At 39.9% G+C, this 27,733-nt stretch overlaps 2 protein-coding genes and 1 long non-coding RNA gene across 3 annotated transcripts in view; 2 read left to right on the plus strand and 1 right to left on the minus strand.

Annotated features, from left to right (window-relative positions):
• LOC134226752 (DNA-directed RNA polymerase II subunit Rpb4) overlaps nt 1-623 on the plus strand; it is a 101,357-nt gene extending 100,734 nt beyond the window's left edge. The window contains exon 3 of the mRNA XM_062707722.1: nt 45-623. Coding sequence (XP_062563706.1) covers nt 45-219 — 175 coding nt within the window. The 3' untranslated portion in view covers nt 220-623. The remainder of the gene's footprint in view (nt 1-44) is intronic.
• LOC134226750 (gamma-tubulin complex component 5) lies at nt 532-27,648 on the minus strand. Its single transcript, XM_062707718.1, has 4 exons — nt 27,436-27,648; nt 25,593-27,311; nt 775-2,014; nt 532-713 (listed from the first exon to the last, which is right to left on the minus strand). Exons 1-4 carry the CDS (start codon nt 27,514-27,516, stop codon nt 670-672), a joined length of 3,084 nt encoding a protein of 1,027 aa, XP_062563702.1. The 5' UTR covers nt 27,517-27,648; the 3' UTR covers nt 532-669.
• Nucleotides 20,368-21,160, plus strand: LOC134226755 (uncharacterized). The gene is made up of 3 exons (XR_009983547.1): nt 20,368-20,583; nt 20,693-20,833; nt 21,010-21,160. It is a non-coding gene; the product is annotated as an uncharacterized LOC134226755 (long non-coding RNA).
• Nucleotides 27,649-27,733: the final 85 nt, after the last annotated feature.

Consider the following 27,733-nt stretch of genomic DNA (forward strand, 5'->3'; position numbering starts at 1 on the left):
TATATCATGATATTTGACTCAATTTTCGTGTATTTTTATTTCAGCTTACTAATGTCCAAGAAATTGCACAAATTCGAATTGGCAGCGTTGGGAAATCTTTGTCCGGAGGCACCAGAGGAGGCCAAGGCTCTTATTCCTTCACTGGAAGGACGTTTCGAAGACGAAGAACTGAGACAGATTCTAGACGATATAGGTACCAAGCGAAGTCTTCAGTACTAAGTGGTAGACGCAAGGAAGTTCACATATTTACTATTAGACACTAAACTGCTTTTCTACGCATAATTGTCCCATGTTACCTTTGATGAAAAATCTCAAACTCAAGTCAATTTGTCCCACTGTAGAAATAAAGTTGTTGTTTGATAATACTTGAGTTGAGACTGAAAAACGTAGTGATTCGTTATATCCTGGAAAAGTGTTGTCTACGGTCATAACATTCGTTAAATTTGAAGATCCAATCGATTTAAAAAAATTGACTTTGGATTTTTTCATCAAAGGTAACATGGGACAGTTATGCGTAAAATGGCATTAAAGTGACGACAAAGGATTTTGCGTTTATAAAAGTATTATTGAGAGTATGACATTTTGTGCATTGAAACATAAACTTGCTGGCAATGACTGAAAAACTTGTATTATTCATTCGAGAATCTCGGGGCTGATTATAAGACACGGTTAGTATGGTACATTGGAGCTCAGTGCATCCGCCAGTGCTGTTACTGTAAATTAAAAGGATATAACTTTAGTTTGATTCAAAACGGTTAGTGTTATAGAACTTACGATGCATTCTATGCTTCGTGTAAACTTCCTTGTTGAGTAGCTCCGCCAGTTGATGGTGACACTTGCAATAGGTTTTCTCCAGCATACCAACTTGTGCGTTGCTAATGAAATCGCCAATCATGCTGTTATCTTCTATGTCTCCACGAGCATCCATTTCTGTATATAAAACATTACTGTTCCATTCATCCCTAACAATATGCACCAGATTCAACAATCGTATGACACTCTCCCGAAAAACTTGACTTTCCTCCGCCTGAAAACAGTGCTCGTAAATTGTGCTAATATATAACTGATGCACAGCTATCATATCGTTCAGATTCTCAGCTGCTTCCAGTCTTTTGTCCAGTTGCATCCCCAGCGATTGCAAGACATGTGTCATCAGATGAGAGTGGATGCACTGCACAGTGAAGATCATCCAAAACTTCAACATTGCCAGTCGCTTGAGATTCAAATCCAACACACATGGTTCCTCATACGGAGGCTTTTTTTTGTAGCACTCAGGAAAGCGCAACGATTCCAATGTGTGTAAAGCCCATTTTACCTTCAACAAAAATCGGAAGACGCAGTTGTAGCTGCTCAGCGTTTGCTCGTTAATCATGTTGCTCAGATCTTGACTGGGATTGTATAGAATTCGTATCTTATCTATTGCATCCAGCACAGTGGTCGTTTCATATTTACAATCCGACATAATCTCAATTGTGAAGAGTGACGTCATATCGATGAATCTGGATGAAAGACTATCATTTAGCTGAATAGTAAGCAAATACGGGTTGGCCCAATTATCTCCAGCTTCGATTCGGCGGAACAGATCACTGTAGAAATAGTACATAAGATCACTGGCTTCTAAAAGCAGCACTTTACGAACATTCTTCAAATGATTTAAAACAAGGAATTCCTCTTTGTAAATTGTGGTGACGAAGTGATTAGCTGCTTGGCGTTTTGTTTCCATAAGATTTTTAATAGCACTAAATAGAACTTGTTCCAGAGGGAGCGTTAAATGACCGGATATCGAATTCAGTCGACGAAACAATGAATTGGCGTTGGTCAAGCAGCTTATATCAGTCTCCTGTGATAGATCAGATTCCCCATCTTCGTCGTCTATACAAGCCAGCTGTAGAGAAGTTCCCAAGGCTAGCATCAGTACTTCATCATCACAAATTTCTTTTATTTGATTGTGAATATTTTGCAGTTTTGACGTCGTAGTTGTGTCCTTCAAAATGTGTTGAACGTGCCCAAAATGCTGTAAGAAATAATTTTTTTTGTAATACTTAAATGCTTAAATGATATTGCAGTTTATGTGGTTTAGGCCTATGTATAATTCTATAACATTCCCCAGAAAACAATTTCCCAGAGTGCACCATATCCCAGAACTTGTTTCCTATATTTAATATCTGCCGCACGCCTCAAGGAAGCCCCTACTCCTCTCAGCTTAGTCGAGCCCTCGCTGCCAGCGACCAGCAGCCGTCCCGGTCCTTTGTCTGAGGTGGAAGATGGGGTCTTCCGAAATCCTACATCCGGCAAGTACAACCAGTTACCGGTATTTTCCGTACCTGAATGTGTCTCAATTTCCAGTCCCTCCATTTCGGCCTCACGAGAGTTGAGTTCTCCACAACCGCCTATTTTCCGATGTAAGGACTGCTGCCTCAGCATCTTCGAATATTTTGGTATTTTGATTTTCATTTTGATTTTATTTCTAAGAACTTCATCTGCGTATACTTAATGAAGCCTTAAGATGAGGAAAAGCCATTTTGAGTAGACCATCAACACATGCCTTGCTCAAACAGGCGTAAAAACCTCATTTCTTTTCTTAAACATTACAATTTGTGGTACATACAATAAAACTTAAAACTAAGATTCGCAGTTTTACTGTTATAGTCATCAGGGTACGTCAGGATGTTGCGGGCGGTCAGTTTGAAAATAAAACCTAGCTGCCTGTTGGCCTTGGATATAATGCTTTGATAGTGGAGTCGGTATGAAAAAGCTGGATCGAGGATGACTCCCAGGTCACGAATATGATCAGTGCGCTCAAGATGCTGATTCAAGATGGTATAGTTATGTAGAATTGGCCGTAGTTTCCAGTGAAATGTTATGACGTTGCATTTTGCCATACTAAGAGTTAGTTTGTTTTTGGAGCACCATTCAACGAAAACATTTAACATTTCTTGTTGCAGCTAGCAGTCTTGGATACTGTTAACTACAATGGAGATTTTCACGTCATCTGCATAGAATAACCGATAGCCTGGACAGTTCGTTGCTGAAGATTGAAAATAGCAGTGGACCTAGGTTGCTTCCTTGAGGAACGCCGGACTTATTCGAGTAGAATTCCGATGAATGATTACCGATTTTAACGCTCAGCTTACGGTATTCCACGATAGTTTTCAACATTCTGTTTTGTTGGCCGGAGAAGGGAACCCCCTCACAAAGAATAACAACTAGAGTTCCCTCTCTACACCACGGCAGGCTACTGACTGATACTTCTGCCAGCAGCTGCAGTTCTCTTTATTCAACAATAGGTATATACAATAATCCATAACAAATTTCCTTAATCTATACCAAAGAGCAACTACAACTAACCGGCGCCCGCTTCTTATCCATCTTCGATCTACAGCGAAGCGTCGCACACTACCTGATATTCCAACACTCCTCCTTAGTGTGCACGCCTCGCAACTCTCCTGGCTCCTTCTAACACCGAGCCTCTCGTCCAGAACTCTTTCTCGCCGAACAATTCCTCTCCTGGCCCAATCCGTTGCCCGTACAAATGGCCTCTATCCGACGTTTGCACAGCACCCTCTGTTGACCAGCTCCTGAATGTTCCGACGCTCCTCCTGGAGTTCTGCTGACCAGCCAGCAACCAACCGAACATTCCAACCTCCTGATGAATTCCGTCCGGCGCTACCCAAGACTTACGTGGCTGATCCATGATCCCACTGCGCCACGCGACTTATGCGGCCGATCCATGACCCCACTGCGATAACGTCGACGGCAATAACATCCCACTAAGATGGAGAACGGGAATCGTTCCTGGGCCCATAACCTGTTGGCTGGAGAAGGGAACCCCCTCACAAAGAACAACAAATACTAGAGTTCCCTCTCTACACCACGGCAGGCTACTGACTGATACTTCTGCCAGCAGCTGCAGTTCTCTTTATTCAACAATAGGTATATACAATAATCCATAACAAATTTCCTTAATCTATACCAAAGAGCAACTACAACTAACCGGCGCCCGCTTCTTATCCATCTTCGATCTACAGCGAAGCGTCGCACACTACCTGATATTCCAACATGTTTGTCCCGCTTTTTGAATACTGGAAACATAAAAGAAATTTTCCAGTCACATGGGAATGTGCGCTGTCGTAGGGAATTATTGAAGAAAATTGCTAAAGGACGGACTAGGTTACTTGCACATTTTTTCAGAATGCATGATGGAATTCCGTCAGGGCCAGCGGCAGTCGAAAACTTCAATTTATCAATGGCCGTCTCAATCTGTTGATGATCGATTACTGTATTCTTAGCATGCATATGTTATAAGGTACATCGATGCAAGCTTCTTCAACTTCGTCATTTGTTGCGATGAAATTATTGAAAGCACGTTTAAAATGTACTCACATTTTTCGGCAGACGTGCTAGCATTATCGTTTCCGAGAAACATTTGAACCGGTAAGCCATTTTCTTTGCGTTTGGAGTTGACAAACGTCCAGAATTGTTTAGGATTTCGTCGAAGATTTTCTTGAGTCCTTAAAGTGTACCTTTGGTATAACAACTTATTGTAAATCCGGTAGTTGTTGCTCGCATGGGTGAATTGTTGCTTGGCATATGGACATCGAGTTCTGCAAAACTTACGTAAATAATTCGACCTAATGCGTTTAAGTTTCCTCAAGCAAGCATTACACCAGGGAGGCTTGGGAGTGGGCCTACGGACTGGAACATAGTCCGACAAGGTGCTAGTAATCAGTTGTGTGAAAAGACTAACGGCATCATCTACGTTGGGAATTGCTATCAAAAACGTCCCAATTAATTTGGCGAAGTGCTTCGTTCAATCCGTTGAAATTTGTTTTATGGAAATTTAGATCAGATCCACTTGGCATATCTTCATAAACTGGTATTTCTTCTATTGCGAGTTTAACGGTAAGAGCAGGATGATCAAGATCAAGAGGAATCAACGGTTCGATACATTCGAGTAGTTCACATTGGTTCAATAAAGAATCACTGATTAGTGTGAGATCGAGAATTCTTCCATTTCTATTCACAATTCCATTGATTTGATTCAAACCATTGAGACTAAAACCATCAAGAAGTGCGGCGCATTGATTCGATATGTGTGATTCTGTTCGGTTAATGTACAGACGATTTCGTGTCATTTCTTGGTCCCAAATGAGTGCAGACTGATTGTAATCGCCAAATAGAATAGCATGACCTGTGTTCCAAGATTGTTTTGAATGGATTGCATGGACTCGATGTGTCTGGAAATACTTGGTATATCATTCTTACGGTTAGGAGGCAGATAAACAACACCAATGCTTATTTTTTGCTTTGACAATCTGAGTAATACCCAAAGCTGTTCAAGAGATCTGTCACCAGGAGTATGGTCAAGACAACAGTTTAAACCAGCAGAGATAGCAATGAGTACTCCACCACCTCGAGACTTGCAGCTGTTCAACTCATTTCGATCATTCCTGAACACAGTGTACCTGTTCCCGAAAAGTTGCGCAGAGAATATCTTGTCATCGAGCCATGTTTCTGTTAGGATAATAACATCCTGACACGTTTCAATAGCAGCCAGATAAAAATCATCAATTTTTGACCGCAATCCCCGAACATTCTTATAGTAAATGACTAGTTTTTCGTTGCAACTCGGCTGATTAGCATTAATACACGATGAGCCAGATGAAAGTGGCCGCGAGGTAGACTGGTTGTTTTGAGCACTAGGTACACCAGAAGTAGTAGATTCAGGGCTGACGTTATCGCTCTGAAATAATTACAGTCGATTGAGAGCGGGAGCAGCATCTCTATTTACTTCGGAAGGACATATACTCAAACTTTACGTGGACCAGCCAGTTCGATGTGCTGGTATCCTAAATCCTGTGATAATGAATCTGGTCGCTGAGATGATGAATCAGAACGGGTCGCATATGACGAGGGTCGCTGAGAGGGTTGATATACTACCAAAACGTCGGTAGAATCAATAGCTCTATTGCCGAATACCATCTGCCTTGCGCGATGGCTGCTATGACGTGTACGCGTTTACCGAAACCTGGCTCAACGATAAGACCTCTACAATTCAGCTGTTCGACGACTCATTCTCAGTTTATCGACAAGATAGGTCACTTTTCAATAGCAACAAACGCACTGGAGGAGGTGTTGTAATAGCTGTTCGCTCTAGTTTCAAATCCCGACTAATCAGTCCTCCTAACAATACATATGTAGAGCAATTATGGATCGCCGTATCTACTGTTTATGGCACTCTCTATGTCTGTGTTGTTTACATACCCCCCCCCACCGAATCAACGACACAGTCCTGATCGAAAGGCACCTTGATTCACTTAACTGGGTGGTTTCACAATTGGGACCAAGAGACAACCTTATTATCCTGGGTGATTTTAACCTGAGCTCGATCACTTGGCAGCGCCACACGTTGGGGTTTCTGTTACCGGTCCCTTCAAGATCCTTGATTGGCCAGAAGTCTCGTGGGCTACTCGACGCGTACAGCGCAGCAGGAATGAAAAAAATGAATGGAGTCGAAAATGAAAACGATCGAATACTTGACCTTTGCTTCGTTAGCGACGAACTGCGTGAGAGCTGTTCGATTATACAGGCTCTCCGCTCGTTAAAATCGGTCGACATCATCCTCCCATACTGATACATCTTAAGATAAATCCGCACTGTCGCTTCTACGAGCCGTCTGAAAGCGTTGCATACGACTTTAATAAAACCAATTTCAACGGCATGAATGATTTTTTGACGTAAATTACGTCTAAGGGGAAGACTCGAAAACAGGGTGACAAATGAAAATTTCCAAATTCGAGACCGTCACGAAATCATGTAAGATTTTAAACTTTAATAGCGCCTTTATCTTCCGATGGATTTTTGAGATTTATATATCAATCGATTCGGAAATTCTCTACCAATTTGTCAATTATATTGAAACTTTGGGTTATGAATGTTAAAATAGGGTATCGGACCATTTTGGCAGCACCCTCTTTTCTTGTCTCGTTTCGGCCGTCGCCGTTCAGTGCGGTTGGCTTTTAGACTCTCCTTTTTGTGCGGTGTTTCGCACACAAAGTAGAACAATGGAGCCGGACCAGTGACCGCGGTCGAAATAAAAATGCGTAATGTAGTGCATGGTGTATAAAAAGTGAACCAGATAGGGGCATGTTTGTGCAGGCATGAGACGATCAATTGTTATCAATGCAAATGCCCTTGCTAGTAATGCAATCAATTTATATTAAAAAACGACTTTGGAAAATGTTTTTTTTCGCAAACTGAAAACTAATAAGGCCGTTTTTATTAAAAATTATGGTCTCCGCAAAGTCAAGGGGGAGGAGGTAATCTTCTTCTTCTTCTACTGAATCGAGCGGCATGAAAATTTGAATGCTTTTTAGTTTTTGGGGCCGGGGAAGGTTCTTAGATGGTTAGAGACCCTCTCCTATTTGAAACCTGGCTCATATACAAATAAAACATCAATTTCATCATAACTCGAGATCAAGCAAATGGAAACAAATCTGGCGTGTGGAGGTTTTGGAAGAGAAGACATGTTTCTGTGGTGGTTTGCAACGCCTCCCCTTTCTGGAAAGGGGGGCTCCCATACAAATGAACCAAAGATTTCTGCATAACTCGAGAATTAATCAGAGAATAAATCAATTTTAGGCGAAGCAAAGTTCGACGGGTCTGCTAGTAAAAAATAAATATTAAAACGGAAAAAAAAATAAAATAAAAAAAACTCCTCGGATTTGTTAAAGAATGTTTTGAAAGTTCTCAAAATTTACCGGATTTTTTTTTGTTGCCCCTCAAGTTGTTATTTTTGAGCAAAATAACAATGTGGGTGAGACATATTTAAAAAAATATTTATATCGGCCTAATAATATTTTGTCCAATTAAATGTGCGCCTGAATCAGAAGGATTTAACTTTGATTCAGGAAGTGTGAATGCACTTAAGATATTTTTTATAATACGTGGGTGCAATAATGCGGTACTTATTGTATACGACAAAAGCGTCGGAACGCATACGTTCTTGAAACAGGCTATATGAGATACAATAGAGCTATCACCTTCTTGCTCCCTGATTCAAAAGTTTTGCAATTATATTAATAAAATGTTTGCACGAATATTTTATCCATAATGACACTCGGTGTTGGTAGAATCATACTCAAATCTGAATCATCGAGGTTTCATGCACGAGCTAACTCGCCTGCGATTCTGTAGGGGAAGCATCGCGCTTGAGTTTCTCGGCATCGCATCGCTTCGCTCACTCACCGAAAAATGATTTCGTTCTAAAAAGCGTCAAAACGCAATCGAGACATATGTTTTGTTTATATATAATTATTAGCCATTGTTTTAGACGAAAAATAGTTAATTCAATGCATTCAACAATGAAGAACACGTAAATATCATGCAATGATGCAAAATGCGATTCAAATCATGAGCAAATCTCTCGGTCATAATTCTGATGGGATTTGACTCACGCATGGTTTGAATCGCCGATGAGATTTGAGATTTTGAGATTTTACCAACACTGCCAGACAGTAGGAGTTAGAATGTAATAACACACACACTATCTTTTCCCCTCCGCCACGTTTACGACTCGCGCGCACCACAACCAATTTAATTGGGTTTTGGTACATGATTGACATTTTATGATTTCTAGTGATGCACGAAAAACAAGTTATGCCTATAATTGGAATGTTTCTGAATAATAAATGTTGCAAACGGAAAAGAGAATGCTTCCTAGGGCTTCTTCTATTGAAATATTTCATCAAATGCTTCAAAACCCAAATGTAGGCAATTCGGATCCAAGAAAGGCATCATTACCACTGAGGACTAAATTTGGGTTTTCATAGTAAATTTTTTAAACAATTGTCGTATCCAACAATTTTCATATCTTAAGATACGCTAGTTTTGTTCGAAACCAGTGACATCAAATGAATTTTCTAGAAATATTCATGCATGATGGCACTTGTAACCGTTCGGTTCCAATATGGACTTGTTGGCTCCACCACAAGTGAATTTCCGTCACCAATCCCTCCCATTACGACCTTTCCAAAGATTACACCTCGGAACTGTCACACTCACTGGTCGAAGATTTATCTCACGAGTGAGTGCGTGTTCCACTTTCACGTCATACCAAGTGTGACCAGATGCGATAGACGTTCGAGCAGTTTGACTTCGGGCAAAAGATACACAGCCCTGTTTCAGCTGAGCTTGCCCATAGAGGGAGCTCAATGTAACAGGATGGGCAAACCTAAAAAGCATAAATCATAATTTATGTAAAATGTGCTATATAAGAAGCGGAAAAGAAGGGTTCTCCCTCTTTAAACCAGTGATCCTTGAAAGAAGTTGTAGTGCGCGCGTGTTTAATTTGTAAAAGGTTGATTGTTTGAATAACTGTTGGTGAAGTTTCTTTTAATTTTGTGTTGTTTCTTTTCTTAACATAGGATTTGTTAATTGTGTTAGTCGTTAAAAGCAAAAGTATGTTGATAATTGTTGTTAGAAAGTACGGATATTAGTTGTGTTAATTTATTAGTACGGTTAGTAATGTTAGTGCTTAAAACTTAGCCTAAATTAATGTACTACTTAAATTATAGTTGAAATCCCGTTCACCACAATAAGAACTCGTCCACGAAAGGTTCTGGATTAAATCTCCCCTGCGACCATCGCCAAGCCGGCTAGATCAAGGCTGATCGGCCATCTCTCCAGAATTGCACCTGAAAACACCGAATCCAACAACAAGCATGCAAGTACCCCCGAATGTGACGTCACAAAATAAATTGTAAAATGTATGAGCCAGGTATAGCCATCTTTAAGAAAGAGTAACCCTTGATTTAAGGGCCTTTCACCAATTTTCGTTTCGTCGTTTCCCCGGGTCCACAAAGGGACCACCAAGCCTCGTCTTTCTTGGATCACTGTGAATAGATCCCCCCCTTCGAGTAATAGCTTTGCCCATCCTACCGCATTAGCGCTTTTTATGACGGCTCTGTTTTTATACTCCTGCGAAGAACAGAATCATCCTCAGCTTGAGTATTGGGGTGATTGAAGTAGCGTATCGACCCGGTAGAATACCCTCCCGTGAGCTAGCAAGTTTCACACTACAATCCTCAATGAACAAAACTGCCTTACGTAGTTTACGTTGGGCGGTTGTGTCTTGTACATAACACTTCTGATTTTTTTGTACACGTTGACTGGGACGCTATTCTTCGACGCCGAACTCGCTGCATCGACTGTGTCAGGTATATTACTGTACGCTATTGATCAGTTCGTTCCGCTGAAATCCATATCCAAACCGGTTAAGCCAGCCTGGTCTAATGCTCACCTTAAAAACCTCAAAAGAGTGAAGCGCGCGGCTCTCAGACAACATAGCAAGTATGGTTCGGATTCTACAAGAGCCAGTTATTTGAAGGCAAACTCTGACTATCAGCAACTCAACGACCACCTTTATAACGTCTTTCAAAATCGTCTACAAAGTCGACTCAAGACTAACCCTAAAAGTTTTTGGGGGCACTTCAACGAACAACGAAAGGAATCAGGACTGCCCTCTTCGATGACAGATGATTTATGCGAAGCTGAAACTACCCACGATATGGTCAATTTGTTTCATTCCCAATTCAGTAGTGCCTTTACAAATGAGCACCTCGACTCTCAGGCTGTAGCCAACGCCACCCGGAATATTCCCCGTTTTGAAGCCGCTGAGCAGCCGTTCTTCGTTCCCGACGATAATGTAAAACCAGCTAGTAAGGAATTGAAAACTTCAATTGGTTGCGACCCGGATGGTATTCCGTCTCTTATTGTGAAACGCTGCGCTATTACGCTTGCAAAGCCGTTAGTTGCAGTATTCAACCTCTCATTGACTACCGGATTGTGTCCGAACTGCTGGAAACAGTCATATTTATTCCCAGTTTTCAAAAAAAGGATGAAAGAGGACTGTTTCAAATTACCGAGGAATAGCTGCGCTAAGCGCCTTTTCTAAGCTGTTTGAGCTGATTATTCCCAAGGAACTGGTTCAGAAGTATGCACATTACATATCGAACGACCAACACGGATTTATGCCTAAAAGATCGACGACTACTAACCTAACGTGTTTCATTTCCTTTGTAATTCGACAAATGGAGAGTGGCCATCAGATAGATGCCCTTCATACAGACCTTTCCGAAGCATTCGACAAGATGAATCATCAGATCGCCATTGCGAAATTTGACAAATTATAGTACGTTCAGATTATGAGCTATATCACTTGATATAGCGAATCTTGACATGAGATGCCATATGCATTATTTCCAGTGAAAACTAGATGTACAAACACTGATGTCAAGATACTCTATTCGCGAAGTCGAAGCCAATGCTGCTCTTCCCTCCTATGGGAAATCCCATTGCTATCTGTCAGAGTTTGAGTGAAACATGGCCGCCATCTCCTCCTCTCTGTTGCTCTACTGTAAAAACCCATAAAGAACTGTCATTGTTTGTGTGAAGAATTTTGCTTCGACTTCGCGAATATCAAGTGATATAGCTTATAATCTGAATGTACTATTAGGCATTATAACTCCATGCTCGGTTGGCTTCAATCCTATTTAACTGGACGGAGTATGGCGGTTAAAATCGGAGATCACATTTCACTGCCCTTTCCGGTTTGGTCTGGCCACATATAACATATATTGAGGCTGGCATCTGACACGTGTGTAAACATCCGCAACCGTTAATTCAAATGTAGATATTTCAAATTGAGACCGCGTTTGGTAATCGATTGGAGATGGCGTAAGGATCAATGTTATTGAAAACGCAGCCCGAATGCGGCTGTCAAATTTATTGGCTGCGTTCGACGGTTGTTAATCAGCTGCGTCTGTATGTACTGCCGCAATCAGTTGAGTAGATGGCAGTAGTTTACACAAGATTTTCAATAAAATTGGCTCTAGCCTAAATATCTGTTATCTGTGATCTGGCGTTCCACAGGCAGCCATTTGGGTCCGTTTTTATTCCTGTTGTATATGAACGACGTTAATTTTGTGCTCAAATGCCTTAAACTATCGTATGCCGACGACATGAAGCTGTATTACTCTATAAAGCATCCTCAAGATGCAATGTTCCTGCAACAACAATTCGAAGTGTTTGCCAAATGGTGCCGCATAAACCGAATGACAATAAATGTCGCAAAATGCTCTGTCATATCCTTCGGCCGCAAACATTCGCTCTTCCTATTCGACTACGCTACGATCAGCTTCAACGCGAATCGACAGTCAAGGATCTCGGAGTTTTGATCGACTCGAAAATGACATTCAAGGATAATGTAGCATATATCGTTTCGAAGGCATCTTCACAACTAGGCTTCCTGCTTCGCTTTGCCAAGAAATTCCGGGATGTGTACTGTCTCAAATCACTGTTTTGTGCAACCGTTCGCCCAATCTTGGAGTACTCGTCAGTTGTCTGGGCTCCGTATTACCAAAACGAAGCTCAGCGCATCGAAGCTATCCAAAAAAAATTCGTGCGCTTCGCTCTGCGACATCTATGGTGGAGAGATCCGCTCAACCTACCAAGCTCACTGGTGGGAAATGGACATTAAAACACTCTGATTATGCGAATATTTGCATTTTATCCAGTTAAATTTCATGCACCAAACAAGCCGAAACGGTTTTAAAAAAAATGTATACGCGACATCGTGACATTTTTTTGCCGATGAGGCAAACTGTTTGTTTGCTGCTAAGTTAGAGTCGTGCCGGCATGCGGTCAGCATTTGCATGACATTTTTTGTTTCGGCTCGTGCGTAGCGCAAACAGCTCAAAATCGAGCTTAATTACATGTGCCGCAAAGCCTAGAAGGTGTGTAATCCGTAGGTACTTATTTATTCGTTCTTACCTCTAAAATGAGCAAGGAGTAATGAAATAAATATTCCCCACCAAAAACGGTTATACGTTGTGAAATTATTGTACGAAAACATTAATGGGGGGGAGAGAAAATAGAAAAACTCAAAGGTGCAGCCCAATCGGGTTGTACGCAAAGGTGACGTAGGACTACGTAGCTATTCGAAATTGATGATATTTGCCATAATAATTTGTGTCGTTTTATTATTGCCAGATTTTCTCAAAATTGCACGCGGCGAACCCTTCATGAAAGGTACCCCCGCGCTTTCTGCACCCGGTGTATCGTTTGGCGCGGCCGTACCTTTCGACAGTCATTCGCCGCGTGAAGTTTTGTGCAAGTACCCATTTGGGAACATTACAAACGCCGCGCGGTGTATCATATCCAGAAAATCTGACAATAACATTGAGCAATCTGCTCGGAGGCCAACTGAATCAAGAAGTTGAATAATAAATATATTTGCGTTTGGTTTCACGTCACTTCTGATTCTGCTTATTTCTCCTGTATTTCGGCCATTTTTGAGGAAGGTGTCCTCTAAAAAGGTCTTTATACAAAAGAGGGTTGATCCGACAATCCGTATGAACTTTCTTCAAAGTGCAAAACTCAATCGTAACTAGCAAATTTGGTAGCGCGGAGGGTGATGATGCAATTAATTTGAACGGATGCACAGTGGTTGAAATCCCGAGAAACGTGATCGTCAGCTTTTTCGGTATGAAATCGTGTTTTAAATGGCATAGGGTAAGACACCCAGAAATCGCCCTCCCCCCAGTTTTCGCCCACCCATTTTAAAATCTTCATTTCTCGTAAACTAGTAGTTGAAAACAGTTACAGTTAAGGTTTTTCCATACAAGCATCAATCAATCATGAAAAAACCTGAACTTTAACTGTTTCCAACAACTAGTTTTCGAGAAATGAAGGTTTTAAAATAGGTGGGCGAAAACTGAGGGGAGGGCGATTTCTGGGTGTCTTACCCTAGTATAAAAGATATTTTAGTTACTAGATAAAGATTGTCGCTGTCGTCGCTGTCCGGAACATCTTTTGCTGGCGAGGATAGGGGGACTAAATGTCAAAGAAGGAAAATCCAAACGATTTGACAGCTTGTTACCTAACATGTTCCGGACAGCAGAACAAAGGGAACCGAAGCGACAATCTTTATCTAGTAACTAAAATATCTTTTCATAGTATGTTCAGCAAGTATGTTGCATACATCAAGGGGTATCATTTGAGAAAATTTTATATTTGATCAATTCACCTAAAAGTGAGATAGGATTTTTTTTTTCAAATTATGTTGAAACAAAATGGCGTCTTTGGGAAAGTTGTCAGAAATAATGTACAGAAAAACTTTGTCAAAAACACTATGGGTCTATCTATTGAAATTAACAAAATATGACTCAATTTTAGATAATAGGTCATTTAACCCTATAAAAAATCAGAAGGGTTATATACAAGATACGACCGCCCGACGTAAACTACGTAAAGCAGATAATAAGATAATAATTTATTTGCTTAGAGCTTAGAGTGATAAAAATTTTGACTTTTTCGCTCCCCTATGCTTGAACGATAACATTAGCTGTTTTGTTGAACCTCCAAAATTTTCATTTGATTTGGTTGTAATTTAACTTAGTACGAGCAGTTTGAAGTTTGTATGGAAATCGCCCCGTATGTAAAAGATCGTTTCGTGAGGCGGCTCATTAACTATTTAGAAGGAGATCTCCCAGCACACGACATCTCCCAATACCGGACACTTCTTAAAACGATACTTGCAGAGCTCCCTCATTCAACTTATTAAGTACAAAAGGAAGCTATTGAAAAGGCTTTTAACGGCATGGGATATCAGATCTTCATGTGGTAAGCTTTGTACAAAATTTGAAATTGAATAAAAATGCTCAAAATTTTGATGTTCCGCGTTATTTTAGGGAAGATCCATTAATTACGTAACGCAAAAATTGGCCATTTTCAACACCCCCTCCCCGCATGTCACACTTTTTGTATGAAGCAGCTGAAATTTTTGTATGGATTGTCACACTTTGGGCAACCCCCTCCCCCTCTAAGCTTTACGTGATTTATGGATGTTCCCTTAGATGGTTTTAGCCAACAATATTAAAATCAATCTAATGCATTCTGATTATGTGAAGATGGTCCATATTAGCCATATTTTAAATAATGATGATGATTTGGTACATCTACCATGTAATTGTGGTGTTCGGACATTGAGATTTTTCATAGCCATTTTTTACAACTGTTTTGTTACACTTACTTTAATTCAATTGTTTCTTCTTGCTGGGAAAGCTACAGAAATTAAAATTGAAGAGCACATTCAAAAAGGTGAGAATTTGGATTAAGATGTAAAAAATTTAGCTGAAGAGTCAAATAAACTCTACTTACAATGTTTAATATTTACAGCTTGAAGCACGTGAAAAATATGATTAATCTGAATGATGTCTTTACTCATGTAACAGGAACTTTGTCACATTTGAACAATATTTGAACATTTGATACAATAGTGTCCGGTACTAGGAGACATTTTTCTGAACCGTGAATTTTTTCTCCAAAATTCATCGTCGTAAAACATGTTCAAATGATCAAATATAGCTTGTATGAGTCATCAATGGCCATATTTTATGTATAAGGTATAAAAGGAAACATAATCCGGATAGTTAGAGTTTTTTGTCAAACGGCTTATGTGTCCGGCACTGGAGGATCTCACCCTAAATATAATCAGCCCGAAGACATCGAAGAATATTTCCTAATCTGCTAGATGGTTGTTGTTGCGAAGCGATCGATTTCGTAAGCAAAGATATAATGAAAACAAAAATGCTCATTATTGATATGTTATTCTTTTACGTGCTCAATTGAATTTCCACGATTTAGTATTTCCTTAAAAAAATTTTTTGCAGGCAGCAAATTGTTTCGCTACAAAAACGATTTATTCACTCGCTAAATTTCCTATGTTGCCAACGTACTCATATATTTTTAGATATTAATGAGCAACATTGCAAAACGGTTTTCCAAAAACGTTACTGTTTTCATAGTAATTCTCAAACTTCAAATCGCGCGTGCTAAGCCAAATTACAACCAAATCTGCTAAAAATTAGGGAAGTTCTATAAAGACAACTGATGCCACCGTTCAAGCATAGGGGAGCGAAAAATTCAAAATTTGAACTAATCTTATGAGCATGATTGACTGTCACGGTTGTTACTCTGTTTCTGCCAGGCCAGATGTAGAGTAGAGTGGGGCAAGAGTGCGCGTGGGGTAAGAGTACGTTTTCGATTTTTTGAAGTAATAAAAAAAGATAAACTAGTAACACTGCATCAGTTTGACAGGTATTCTGGCCAACTATTATCATGTGTAATTGTAAACGATTTGAATAAACAACAAGGGAGATATGGAGTTACATAACTTTTTGGTCATTTTGCTAAAAATAATTGGGTTTCCGCAACTAGTATTTCATTACCATATATACGTTCAATCAGGTGAACATTATACCATTTCGATAACCTATTGTATAGAGTACTTTATGGTACAGAACACCAATCCGGTTGGTTTTCCAAGAAGGCAAAACCATTCCTTGAATAATTTTTGGGACTGTGGGGTAAGTACGCAGGAACCGGTGGGGCAAGAATACTCGCTTAACTTTTCAAAAGGACCTAAGTAACATTTTTTTCGTGAATTAATTTGAGTACTGTAATCAAAAGCTTTCATGTTGTTCTGTTGATTGCGCTATTCAAATTAATTCATAAAAAATGTTACTTAGGTCTTTTTGAAAAGTTAAGCGAGAATACGCATATGGATCTTCAAGTTATTATGTCAAACCCGTATCTCCGGCCGAAATAAGGCTTCTTCCAAAGCGTAAAGATCCAGACAGAATTTGAAATTATCACAAGTTTTTAGGATAAGTTGAAGTAACTCGGTGTTAGAAAGGACTTAGCGAACAAAGCACTGAAGCGAAATAATGAAATTGTATTAGGACTTGTTGTACACCTAAACATAGTACGAAAACACAATTTCATCTAAATGATAATTTCATTTAATCAAAAGAAACATTCATAAATTACGCAACGTTAAGCTGGGAGGGGTTGTGAGATATGTGACGATCCATATAATTTTTAGAGGATTCATACAAATAGTGTAAGATAGGGGGGGAGGGGTGATGAAATAGCCAAATTTTACGTTACGTGATTGGTGGACTTTCTTTAAGGAAAATGCCTTTGTATACGCCACGCGAAACCTGATATATATATTTTTACATCTGGAGTTTTTTGTATATATAAAAACAATGGTTTTTCGTATGAAAATGCACATTTTTAGGACCCCCTCCCCCTTTAAGAGTTACGTAATCTTTAAAAATCCCTAATATATGCTCATTAAACATCTATTAAATGTTATTAACACTTATTTGTGTTAATATACACTTAAATCAGTGCTTTTGAAGTGTTATTTCAAATCAATTTTAATGATCACCTCTTGCTTACATAAACATGTCCAGCATCTGTAGTACTTTTTCATAAACATTACTTTTTTGCTCCGACCGCGGTCATTGCTCTGGTTCTATTGTTGTACTTTTTGTGCGAATCACCGCACAAAAGTAGAGCGCAAGAACTAACGGCACCAGACGGCGGTCGTAACGATACTCTGAAATTTTACTGGGTTGGTAAAGAATTAGAATTTTCAGTTTTTTTTTTTTTTTTTGAGGGTTGACCAGTTGTAGTCTTAATAGACTGGTATCTCGGCTGGGCTCTCCATGTGATACACAATACTACACTCCAAATAATCTAAACGTTGTTTACACCTGAATTTTCAGGTACATTTTACGTGCACACGTAACTGCAAATGCTTCAAAAAATTCAGGTGAAACTTACGTGTCCGGTGAATTCGATCCAAAACTCCGGTAGAACTTACCTGATTTTCACGTAGAATGAAAATTCTATCGACAAATCAGGTAGAGGTTACGTGAATTTCAGGTGGAAAAAATCTACGTACTTTTTCAGGTGGAAACAACGTGCAGATTTTTTTGGGTGTTTACCGAAAGAAGTAAGTTTACCGGTTACTATGGCAAATTTTATTGCCGAATATTTGCAATCAATATGAAATACCAATTCTCGTCGATCATGTTCAAATTTTTAACGAGATTTCAGTAAATGTAAGCTTTGCTGACCGTTTCGTTATTTTATTTCACCGAAATAAAATCAGGCGTTTAAGTGTGCAGCGCCGCCAACGCAGGCTGCCCGACATAAAAACTCAATTCCACTAAGTGATGGCGTTGGCATACACTACATAAACAATGTAGTGCTGCCACGTAGGAGCGAGCCTAGGAGCAATCCGGAATGAACACTAGCAGCGCTAAAAAGTAAAACACGGCAAATTTTAACTATATTTATCAGCACACTAGCACCGCGCAACGGGGGCGTAACGACATACTTTAAAATGACCAGTACAAACTTTTACACAAGCATGCGAACGTCTGTTCTCTGTGCTTGAACATATATTTTAAATAAACATGGTTAAAATTTGCTGTATTTTACTTTTAAGCGCCAGTGTTCAGTCCGAATTGCTCCTAGGCTCGCTCCTAGGTGGCAGCACTACATTGTTTATGAAGCGTATGCTTAGTGGAATTTGTGGATGGATTTGTGAGTGGATTTCCGGATAAACTGATACGGTTGATCAAGGCGACGATGGATCGGGTGAAGTGCGTAGTTCGAGTTTCAGGGGCATTCTCGAGTCCCTTCGAAACGCGTAGAGGGTTACGGCAAGGTGATGGTCTTTCGTGTATGCTATTCAACATCGCTTTGGAGGGAGTAATACGAAGGGCAGGTATTGACACGAGTGGTACGATTTTCACGTCCGTCCAGTCACGTCAAGTCCGTCCAGTTATTTGGTTTCGCCGACGACATTGATATCATGGCACGTAACTTTGAGAGGATGGAGGAAGACTACATCAGACTGAAAACCGAAGTTAAACGGATTGGACTAGTTATCAACACGTCGAAGACGAAGTACATGATAGGAAGAGGCTCAAGAGAGGTCAATGTAAGCCACCCACCACGAGTTTCTATCGGTGGTGCGAAATCGAGGTGGTTGAAGAATTCGTGTACTTGGGCTCACTGGTGACCGCCGATAACGATACTAGCAGAGAAATTCGGAGGCGCATAGTGGCTGGAAATCGTACGTACTTTGGACTCCGTAAGACGCTCCGATCGAATAGAGTTCGCCGCCTTACCAAACTGACTATCTACAAAACGCTTATAAGACCGGTAGTTTTCTACGGACACGAGACCTGGACGATGCTCGTGGAGGACCAACGCGCACTGGGAGTTTTTGAAAGGAAAGTGTTGCGTACCATCTATGGTGGGGTGCAGATGGCGGACGGTACGTGGAGGAGAATGAACCACGAGTTGCATCAGCTGTTGGGAGAACCATTCATCGTTCACACCGCGAAAATCGGAAGACTGCAGTGGGCCGGGCACGTAGTCAGAATGTCGGACAGTAATCCGGTGAAAATGGTTCTCGACAACGATCCGACAGGAACAAGAAGGCGAGGTGCACAGCGGGCAAGGTGGATCGATCAGGTGGAGGACGATTTACGGACCCTCCGCAGACTGCGTGGTTGGCGAAGTGCAGCCATGGACCGAGCTGAATGGAGAAGACTTTTATGTGCAGCACAGGCCACTCCGGCCTTAGTCTGATAATAAATAAATAAATGCTTAGTGGAATTGAGTTTTTATGTCAAGCAGCCTGCGTTGGCGGCGCTGAGGTGCGATTTAAATCTTTACACACGTTTTTAACGAAATTTTATTCGAGCATGCTGTACTTTGTAATTCTACACAAAAAACAAATATGGTTTTATAGAATGTTTTGTACTATCTATTTGAAAAGTGTACGAATTTCTTAAAAATAAAAGTTCAAATATTTCCTCTAAAAGTAATATACCGGGTTTGAAAGTATTTTCTGTTTGGTCTGATTATAAATTCAAAAGTTCACATTTTCATCACGAAAATTGTTGAACTGTCAAATGATCACTCCTATAAAAACATTTTCCTCGACTCATGATCACTATAGAATATCAGGTGGCAAAAATAAAAGTTCGGTTAGGAACTTAATTATATTCCCAAACGAACTTTTATTTTTGCTCATCACTTGTAGATTTTCAAAACAAAAATTATTATAATAATATAGGGAAACGGCACATTTATAACTTTTTTTTTCTGGCGTATTCGAACCTCCCTCGTGTATCTTGTTACTCAATTTTTTTTCTAATTATTGCGTGGACATGACATGACAGATTCCCCTTTCCGAAAACTTTTGCGTAATTAGTGTACAAACCCCTTAAATATTTAGTGAAATCAATATTATTTCAGATTTACTATATAAAATATGCAACAGTTTCCTCATTTTACTTTGTATAATCAATTATAAAATTTGATGGGATATAAATAATATCAGGTAAACAAATATTGGAAAATGAATAGTTTTCAAATATCTCATGTTATGTGCAAATATAATTTTTGACCGCATAAAAACTACCCGCGACTATAGTCCTAACAGCAAAAGTCAACCAGCCGGCAACAACAATCAAATTCAGTTGCTCTCTATCGGGTACGTGGAAAAAAAAAACTGTTTCCTCGAGCATCTTTTTAATTAAAATTGAATAAACTTCAAACTAGTTCGCTAGTAAAACTAGGTGTAATCTTCCTCCAGCCAGAAATCGATGTTGATTCGTACATCAGCAGATTGCAGCAAATTATTTCAAGGTAAGTCACATTAATAAATAAAAGTGCCAAGTAAAAACGATTGTGAATATTCTTGATACCTATACATATACCTAAATGTTCTGAGAGTTTGTCTTCTTTTGCTTTCCAGCGAATGATTATTTCGTCGAATTCAGCAACTTCTCGTGCAACACCCAGCATCGCTCATATTTTTCAGAAGTGCCTCCGAGTCCAATTATTCTGGTTATCAAGGCAGCTCAGAAATTGTAGAGGCATCCCAAGGAAAAAGGAGGTAAGTTTTATTTATCATACAAGAATATAAACAGTTAAAAGTGCCGACACTCGTTCCAACCACCAAAAGTAGGGCCTAGCTCCGGAGATTCCCAGACGAGAACGAAGGTAGGCGCCGCTTTTGCTGGTCGAAGTCTGAGCGTGATCTTTACTTATGTAATTTTTCTTTTATTACAGATAAATAGAATATTCCTGCAAAATGATTGGAGGAAACGGCTGTATCAATATTCTTAGATGCGCGGCCCGACAAGTGGCCCGGAAGACTTTGCCTTGGCAGTAGTTTTAAGAGTTAATCTCAGGCTTCAAATAATGAAATAAAACCACAAAACTAAGCCGATTACTATTCAATTCAACTTCAAAAGAAAATATGAAAAAACGGTAATGGGTCGGGAGGTTCTTTTTGGGGCAAAATGAAAGGTCTATTCCGAATGAAAATATACGCCTTTTTCACAGTGTGACCATTTGAATTTGACAGTTATACAGTATCATTTTAAAAGTTCAAATTTTTAATTTCAGAGTGACGTGCCACTTTTGAACCATCGTTGAAGCAAAAGTTGGTGCACTTTTATTTTAAAGATACGCAACTCTCTACGAAAAAGAACGAACGCAACTTTTCATTTTAACCAATGGTTTTTTTAATTTAATTAATGGTTTTTCTTTCTGTGTAGGTATGTCAACATTGGCAAGCAAAAAGCACGTCCATACTAGCAACCCTATAACCAGAGACCGGCGGAGTGAAAAACTGACGAAATGGCAACGTATGAAAATGCATGAAATCGTTGCTTGCTTCTTATGGAAGCAAAAAGTAAACAAGTCTAACTAAACTAACCCGAATAGAAAATACAATAGAATTACATTAAAATATCATAAAATTACAATACATTTTATTGATGAACATTCAATTCTATTGTTCTTCTATTGTACCAATTAAATTGCCTTATTGTTGTTCCAATAAACTTACAATAAAATCTATTGACAGAGAAATGTTGACAATAGAATAACAATAAATTCTATAGTAATGGCAAAAATTTGTTCGAGAAAAAAACGATTTTTTTATTGTTACGGTAACTAACAACCCCTATTTTTTATTGTAAAACTGCCATTTACAATAGGATTTATGGTGGGAAACAATATTCTTAATTGTTATTCGTTTGTGAGCAACAATAGAGATTATTGTAAATACAATAAAATTTATCGTATTGTTACAATTATTTCTATTGTAATTCTATTGGACTTTTTTATTCGGGAAACTTCTGGTTTTGACTACCCTTTTAAATCTTACATAATAACCAACCTAACAGATAATTCGGATAACTTTGTAGAAGATGGCCACTTTCTAACTCTAACGGATTTAGAAATATTTAACCTAACAGGTTATTTCTCATACACTAGCGCCGCTATGCGTATGAATTCCAAACTAAACTAGTCTCCATCATAAATGTTATGGCTACCCGAACAACTTTGTAGAAGACAAAATCTTTCTAAGTCTAAGTTTCTAAGATATCCACCTCACTAAATTATTGCATATAAGCTAGCGCCACCTATCAGATGTGTGTCTAGCTAATCTGATAATCACAAAATGCATTACGCACATATTTATATTACAAAAGTTGGAGCGCGTTCTGAACGAATTGAAAATAAATAATATTTTTTTCCTGATTTTATTTATTTCCGTGTCTGCCTCAATAGGCGAATTTGAATAAAGCTCTTCGATCATTTCGACATCTATTGGTCGTTACAAGAACCACGAAAAAAGTGTCGTTGGCCAAAAAAGTGCATTGCCGGCATATGGAGGGAGTACGATTTTCGCGTTTTCTTGTTAATCCAACCATTTATGAAAGCTGAAATAGTCGCAAATTGAAAGAAAATTTTGTTTTCTTTGGGATAAGCTTCCATCCGGTGAGTGCTTGCATATGATTTTTCCGATTAAATAGCACATCTCTTGCAGTGCCTCCACCGCACTATCTTGGTTATGAATTCCCGGATTTTTAATTTGCGGCTTATTTGGGTGGGATTCGTCTTCAACAGCTGCCTAAAGACTGTAAGAAGCCATTGCCAGTGGAAAACATGTGACAATATACCAAAAAATGAAGTTAATTGGATGGAGAAAATTTTTGAATGTAAATAATCGCTTCTGACGACTTTTCTCCCACACTCTCACAGCGCACTCTACCACTGGATCCTTCTCGAATTCGCCTATAGCAACCGGATATTCACCACCGGTGCGAAGCATGATTGCACTTCAACAACCTTGATAGAAACAACCGGTGCGAGAACAAGTGCATAAATAAAATATGAACGCATTTCGTTCCTATACTAGACACTCATTTGGATACACATCGGTGGGGATCGTCTTAGTTAAGAAAATTATTTTGAGCTTTTTAGTGGAATGTCTTCACTTGTCATAAGACAGTGGCAGTGGCTATGCGGAAAATTTATTCCTAATTTTGGAGGCTTAGCGAAAAATCATAAAGTGTCGGTCGGACAGTTTCATCGCAAGGTGCATTCAAGCGTTTTGGATGCAATTAGTTATTGGAAAGTCGCATTGGGAAATGAAAAATGGTTCTTCTCAGGACCAACAGTTTATGGAAAGAAAGAGTTAATTGCGAAAATGGATTGCTTCGGTGGCATCGGGTTTGGCGTGGTAGCTTGGTGGCTGTTAGTGATTCCATGTATTCAAATTTACTGCATCTTCTCCTTTCGAGGCGCTATCAAATTCGCTATTTACGATTGAGTTTTGTACTTTCAAGACAGGTAGTTTCGGATAGTCGGATCAATCTGCTTTTGTATAAAATGTTGGCTTTTGTATAAAACCAATGAAGACGCCACCTCTTTGGAAACTATCTACAGCAACCACCCATCGGTGAACGTCGCTCGGACAGACAGATGCCAAGAGATAATGTTTTGTAATATGAAGAAACTTCGTCTTGAGTAAAATTTCTGTAGTTTTTCCTCGCAACAAAACGCATCTTAGATAAACAACATCTCACGCCCAATTCAGAATCTTGCGAGAAAATTTCATAGGATTCTTAGAACTTGTCATTCTCCAAACGGTATGTTGTCTGCGGAATCCCGACCAAAATGGCTCGCGCGCACCAGAAAGCAGCTTTCTTATATCTAATGAAGTAATTCCATTAGCCCCGCCTCTTCATTAATCGTTATGAGTGCACATTTTATTTACACCCATATCAGCTCACAAAAGGGCGGGGCTAACGGGCTTAATCTATTGAATACAAGAAAGCTGCTGTCCGGCGCGCGCGAGCCATTTTGATTCGAGCGGTTTGACATTCGAGTAGTGGAACGGACACAGCAGCACGAAGGAGTGGGTGGCAATGTGGCAATGCTGAAAATTTATTTCAAATTTTAGAGGCTGAGCGAAAAATCATCAACTGGCGGTCGGACAGTTGCAACGCAAGGGTTCGACAAGCGATTAGATGCAGTTAGTTATTGGAAAGACGCATTGGGAAAAGAAAATTGGTTCTTCTCAGGAACAACATTTTAAGGAAAGAAAGAGTTAATTGCGTTAATGGACTGTTTCGGTGGTAGCTTGGTTGCTGTTAGTGATCCCATCCATTCAAATTTACTGCATCATCTCCCTCTGACGCGTTATCAAATTCGCTATTTACGATTGAGTTTTGTACTTTGAAGAAAGATTATTTCGGATAGTCGGATCAACCTTTTGTATAATGAGCGGTTGGACAAAATGTGATGCAGCGGAGCGAACACAGCAGCACGAAGGCGTGGGTAGCGGTGGCAATGCTGAAAATTTATTCCAAATGGTGAAGGCTTGGCGAAAAACCATAAAGTGGCGGTTGGACAATTTCAACGCAAGGTGCTGTCAAGCGTTTGGATGCAGTTAGTTATTGGAAAGACGCATTGGGAAAAGCAAATTGGTTCTTCTCAGGACCAGCATTTTATGGAAAGAAAGAGTTATAATTGCGAAAATGGATTGTTTCGGCGGCATCGGGTTTAGCGTGGTAGCTTGGTTGCTGTTAGTGATTCCACCCGTTCAAATTAATTGCATCATCTCCCTCCGCCGCGCTATCAAAATGGCTAGTTACGCTTGAGTTTTGTACTTTGACGAAAGTTCATATAGGATTGTCGGATCAACCTTCTTTTGTATGCATAACGACCTTTTTGGAGGACACCATCCTAAAAAATGGCCGAAATAAAGGAGAAATAAGCAGAATCAGAAGTGGCGTGAAATCAAACGCAAATATATGTATATGCAGCGTTTGGTTTTCGCCCGCGATGTAAGCGTTCGTGACAAAGTAAGGATTGTGATGTCCCCGACTGAAAGCCAGTCGAATGGCTTCAGCGGCCAATGAGTCATGTTAATTCCACGGTTAGAGACTCAAAGTCCATCCAACTGGGAACAACTATTCGATTTCTTGATTCAGTTGGCCTCCGAGCAGTTTGCTCAATGTTAATAAAACGACACAAATTATTATGGCAAATACCATCAATTTCGAATAGCTACGTAGTCCTACGTCACCTTTGCGTACAACCCGATTGGGCTGCACCTTTGAGTTTTTTAAGAAAATGAAATCATTTTCATCCATAGATCCTGGGGAAGTGATGGTACAGTTAGGGTATGTGGTTAGGGCATGGTTTCCCAAAGTGGTAGGTCGCGACCCCCCAGCCTGTGTAAATCTTATGGAAGGGGGTCGTGACTCCCCAGCTCTGAGAAGCTATGAGTTAGGGGATTGATTTTCTGGGGAACGATTTTTTGAAGAAAGCTATAGAATCTTTATACATACCTGCCTTATCCCGTCATCCATGTTTTCATCTTCTATAATTTTGAAGCCATCCATTACTTGGATGATACCTTCCAAGAATCGCACGTATACAATAGGTTCCTCCGATTCTTGTCCTCTTCGCAAATCACTAATTCTGTCCAGGTCATTCAAGATGTTCAACGTGTAGCCTGCTTCCAGTGAATGATGCATCAACAGCCTAATAATAGCATCATTCTCGATCACTTCCGAAATGGCTGCGCTAACGTAGAATGATCGCTTCTTACATTTGGAAAACAGTCGCGCTCTATAGCCAGTCATTTGACCTCCTTCCTCGGCGTAAGTTCGCTCTACCAGGAATTCCTCGCGCCAATCATCTAACCTGCCCTCGGTCCACCATACATCGATAATATTCATGTAACCTTTCAGCGTTGATAGCAGTAACGCAAAAGCTAGATTAGTTTTTTCCAAATTGCCACTGAGCTTGACACTCCGAAACAATCCCGAAAGCAAATGTGCTACAGCGATGTGGGCGGGAAATTTGGTCCATTCAAGTACCGAAAAGCGATGAATATCATTTAAATTGGTCAGCAATCGGAACTCCGGTTCCAAATCGTGAAACAACGTAATTATACTGAGAACTTTATCTTGTTTTTGTGCAACTGCCTGCTTCTCCAGTTCAACGATAGTCTTGTCGAGATGTTCTAAGAAGTCACGAACTCCGGATGCGTAGCATTCAAAACTATACGGCGCCGGGAAAGGTTTATTCGTTGCATCCGATACTCGACGACAAAAGTTACGCAATCGATAAACAATCGTCATATGCTGAGTAAAATTGATAAGGAATGTATGAAGGCCTCGCTCCGTAGCACTAGATAAAGACACATTTGGATTAATCCAAACCTGATCATCATCAATTCGAAAAAACTTGCAATTGTTGGGATTCGTAAACATCCACATAATTTCTCGAATTAAACAATATTCCGACACTGTGGAAATAGGATCTGACTTGATAAAACTATGGGACGCTTTCAAAATCGTTTGATTCCAGTAATCGCAAAACGAAGCCCCTTCGTGAATACTGTTTACTGCAGCTTTGGCTTTCGAATCCTTCCACCAACCAGACTGAACATGATCCTTCAACCATTTCTCTGACGTTGATTCATCGAAACATTCATGTCCTAGTTCACGCTGGGGAGGTACAACTTTCGTGTAAACCACAATGCCCTTCGCAATTTCCAATTGAACTGTTTTCGAATCTTTTTGACTGATTCCGGTCGTTTCCTCCTCCTCCTCAGAGTCGGACCACTCACTCAGCTCCGAATCATCATCCAAAAATTGAATATTATTCGCTTTCAATTCCTCCACCAGTTTTTTCCTCTCATCATCTGGCACTGATTCAGTCTTTACCAGAAATCTGGGTTCTATCATCCGTACCGGGGATCCTCTCCTAACTCTCTCGCGAAGGGCACCAACTGGATTGTGTGCAACTGACATCAGGAACAGGAGCACTGACCACTGGATATCGTGTACATAGTGACCAGCACAAGCCGGTTCTAAAATGAAACCCTCGTACAATAGCTGAAATCGATTAGCAAACCGCTCCATGTTTGTTATCCGTAGATTCTCCATCAACCCTTCCGCTTTTCGGCGAATTTCGTGACTGTTCACCGACAGAAACCGATGGTTCCGTATGGATGCTTGTGCAAATTGATGACATAGAGTGAAATTTTCGTCAGATTCCTGGAATTTAGGGATTGTATAATTGTTGAACAGTAGCTGTTGAACTAAAATGGTTTCGTTCGACGATATTGAATATAAAGAATACATTTTATGGTATCTATGAACCTATAAAGCTGAACCTTACCTCGAAACCGGTGAGTGTTTTTATGAGCTCGGATACGCACTCTTGTACAATACATTCGCGTTGTTCGAGTGCCAGCGACATGATAACTTGTGAAAAAACAACTATTTTGATAACAATGATAACACGCAGTTTCTCTGATTGCAAGAAAGATTGAAAAAATCGAACCACGGGGTCCGTCGGTCGAATGTCGGAAAGTGTTTTGCGCAGTGCAAGATGACGTAGGTTGACAGTTCACAGAGCTTGTTTACAGGGACTTAGTCTCTGCACGCTTAGATATGATTACCTAAAATTAGTTTTT

This window comes from Armigeres subalbatus, chromosome 3 (genome assembly GCF_024139115.2).
Source record: "Armigeres subalbatus isolate Guangzhou_Male chromosome 3, GZ_Asu_2, whole genome shotgun sequence".
Taxonomy (NCBI): Eukaryota; Metazoa; Arthropoda; class Insecta; order Diptera; family Culicidae; genus Armigeres; species Armigeres subalbatus.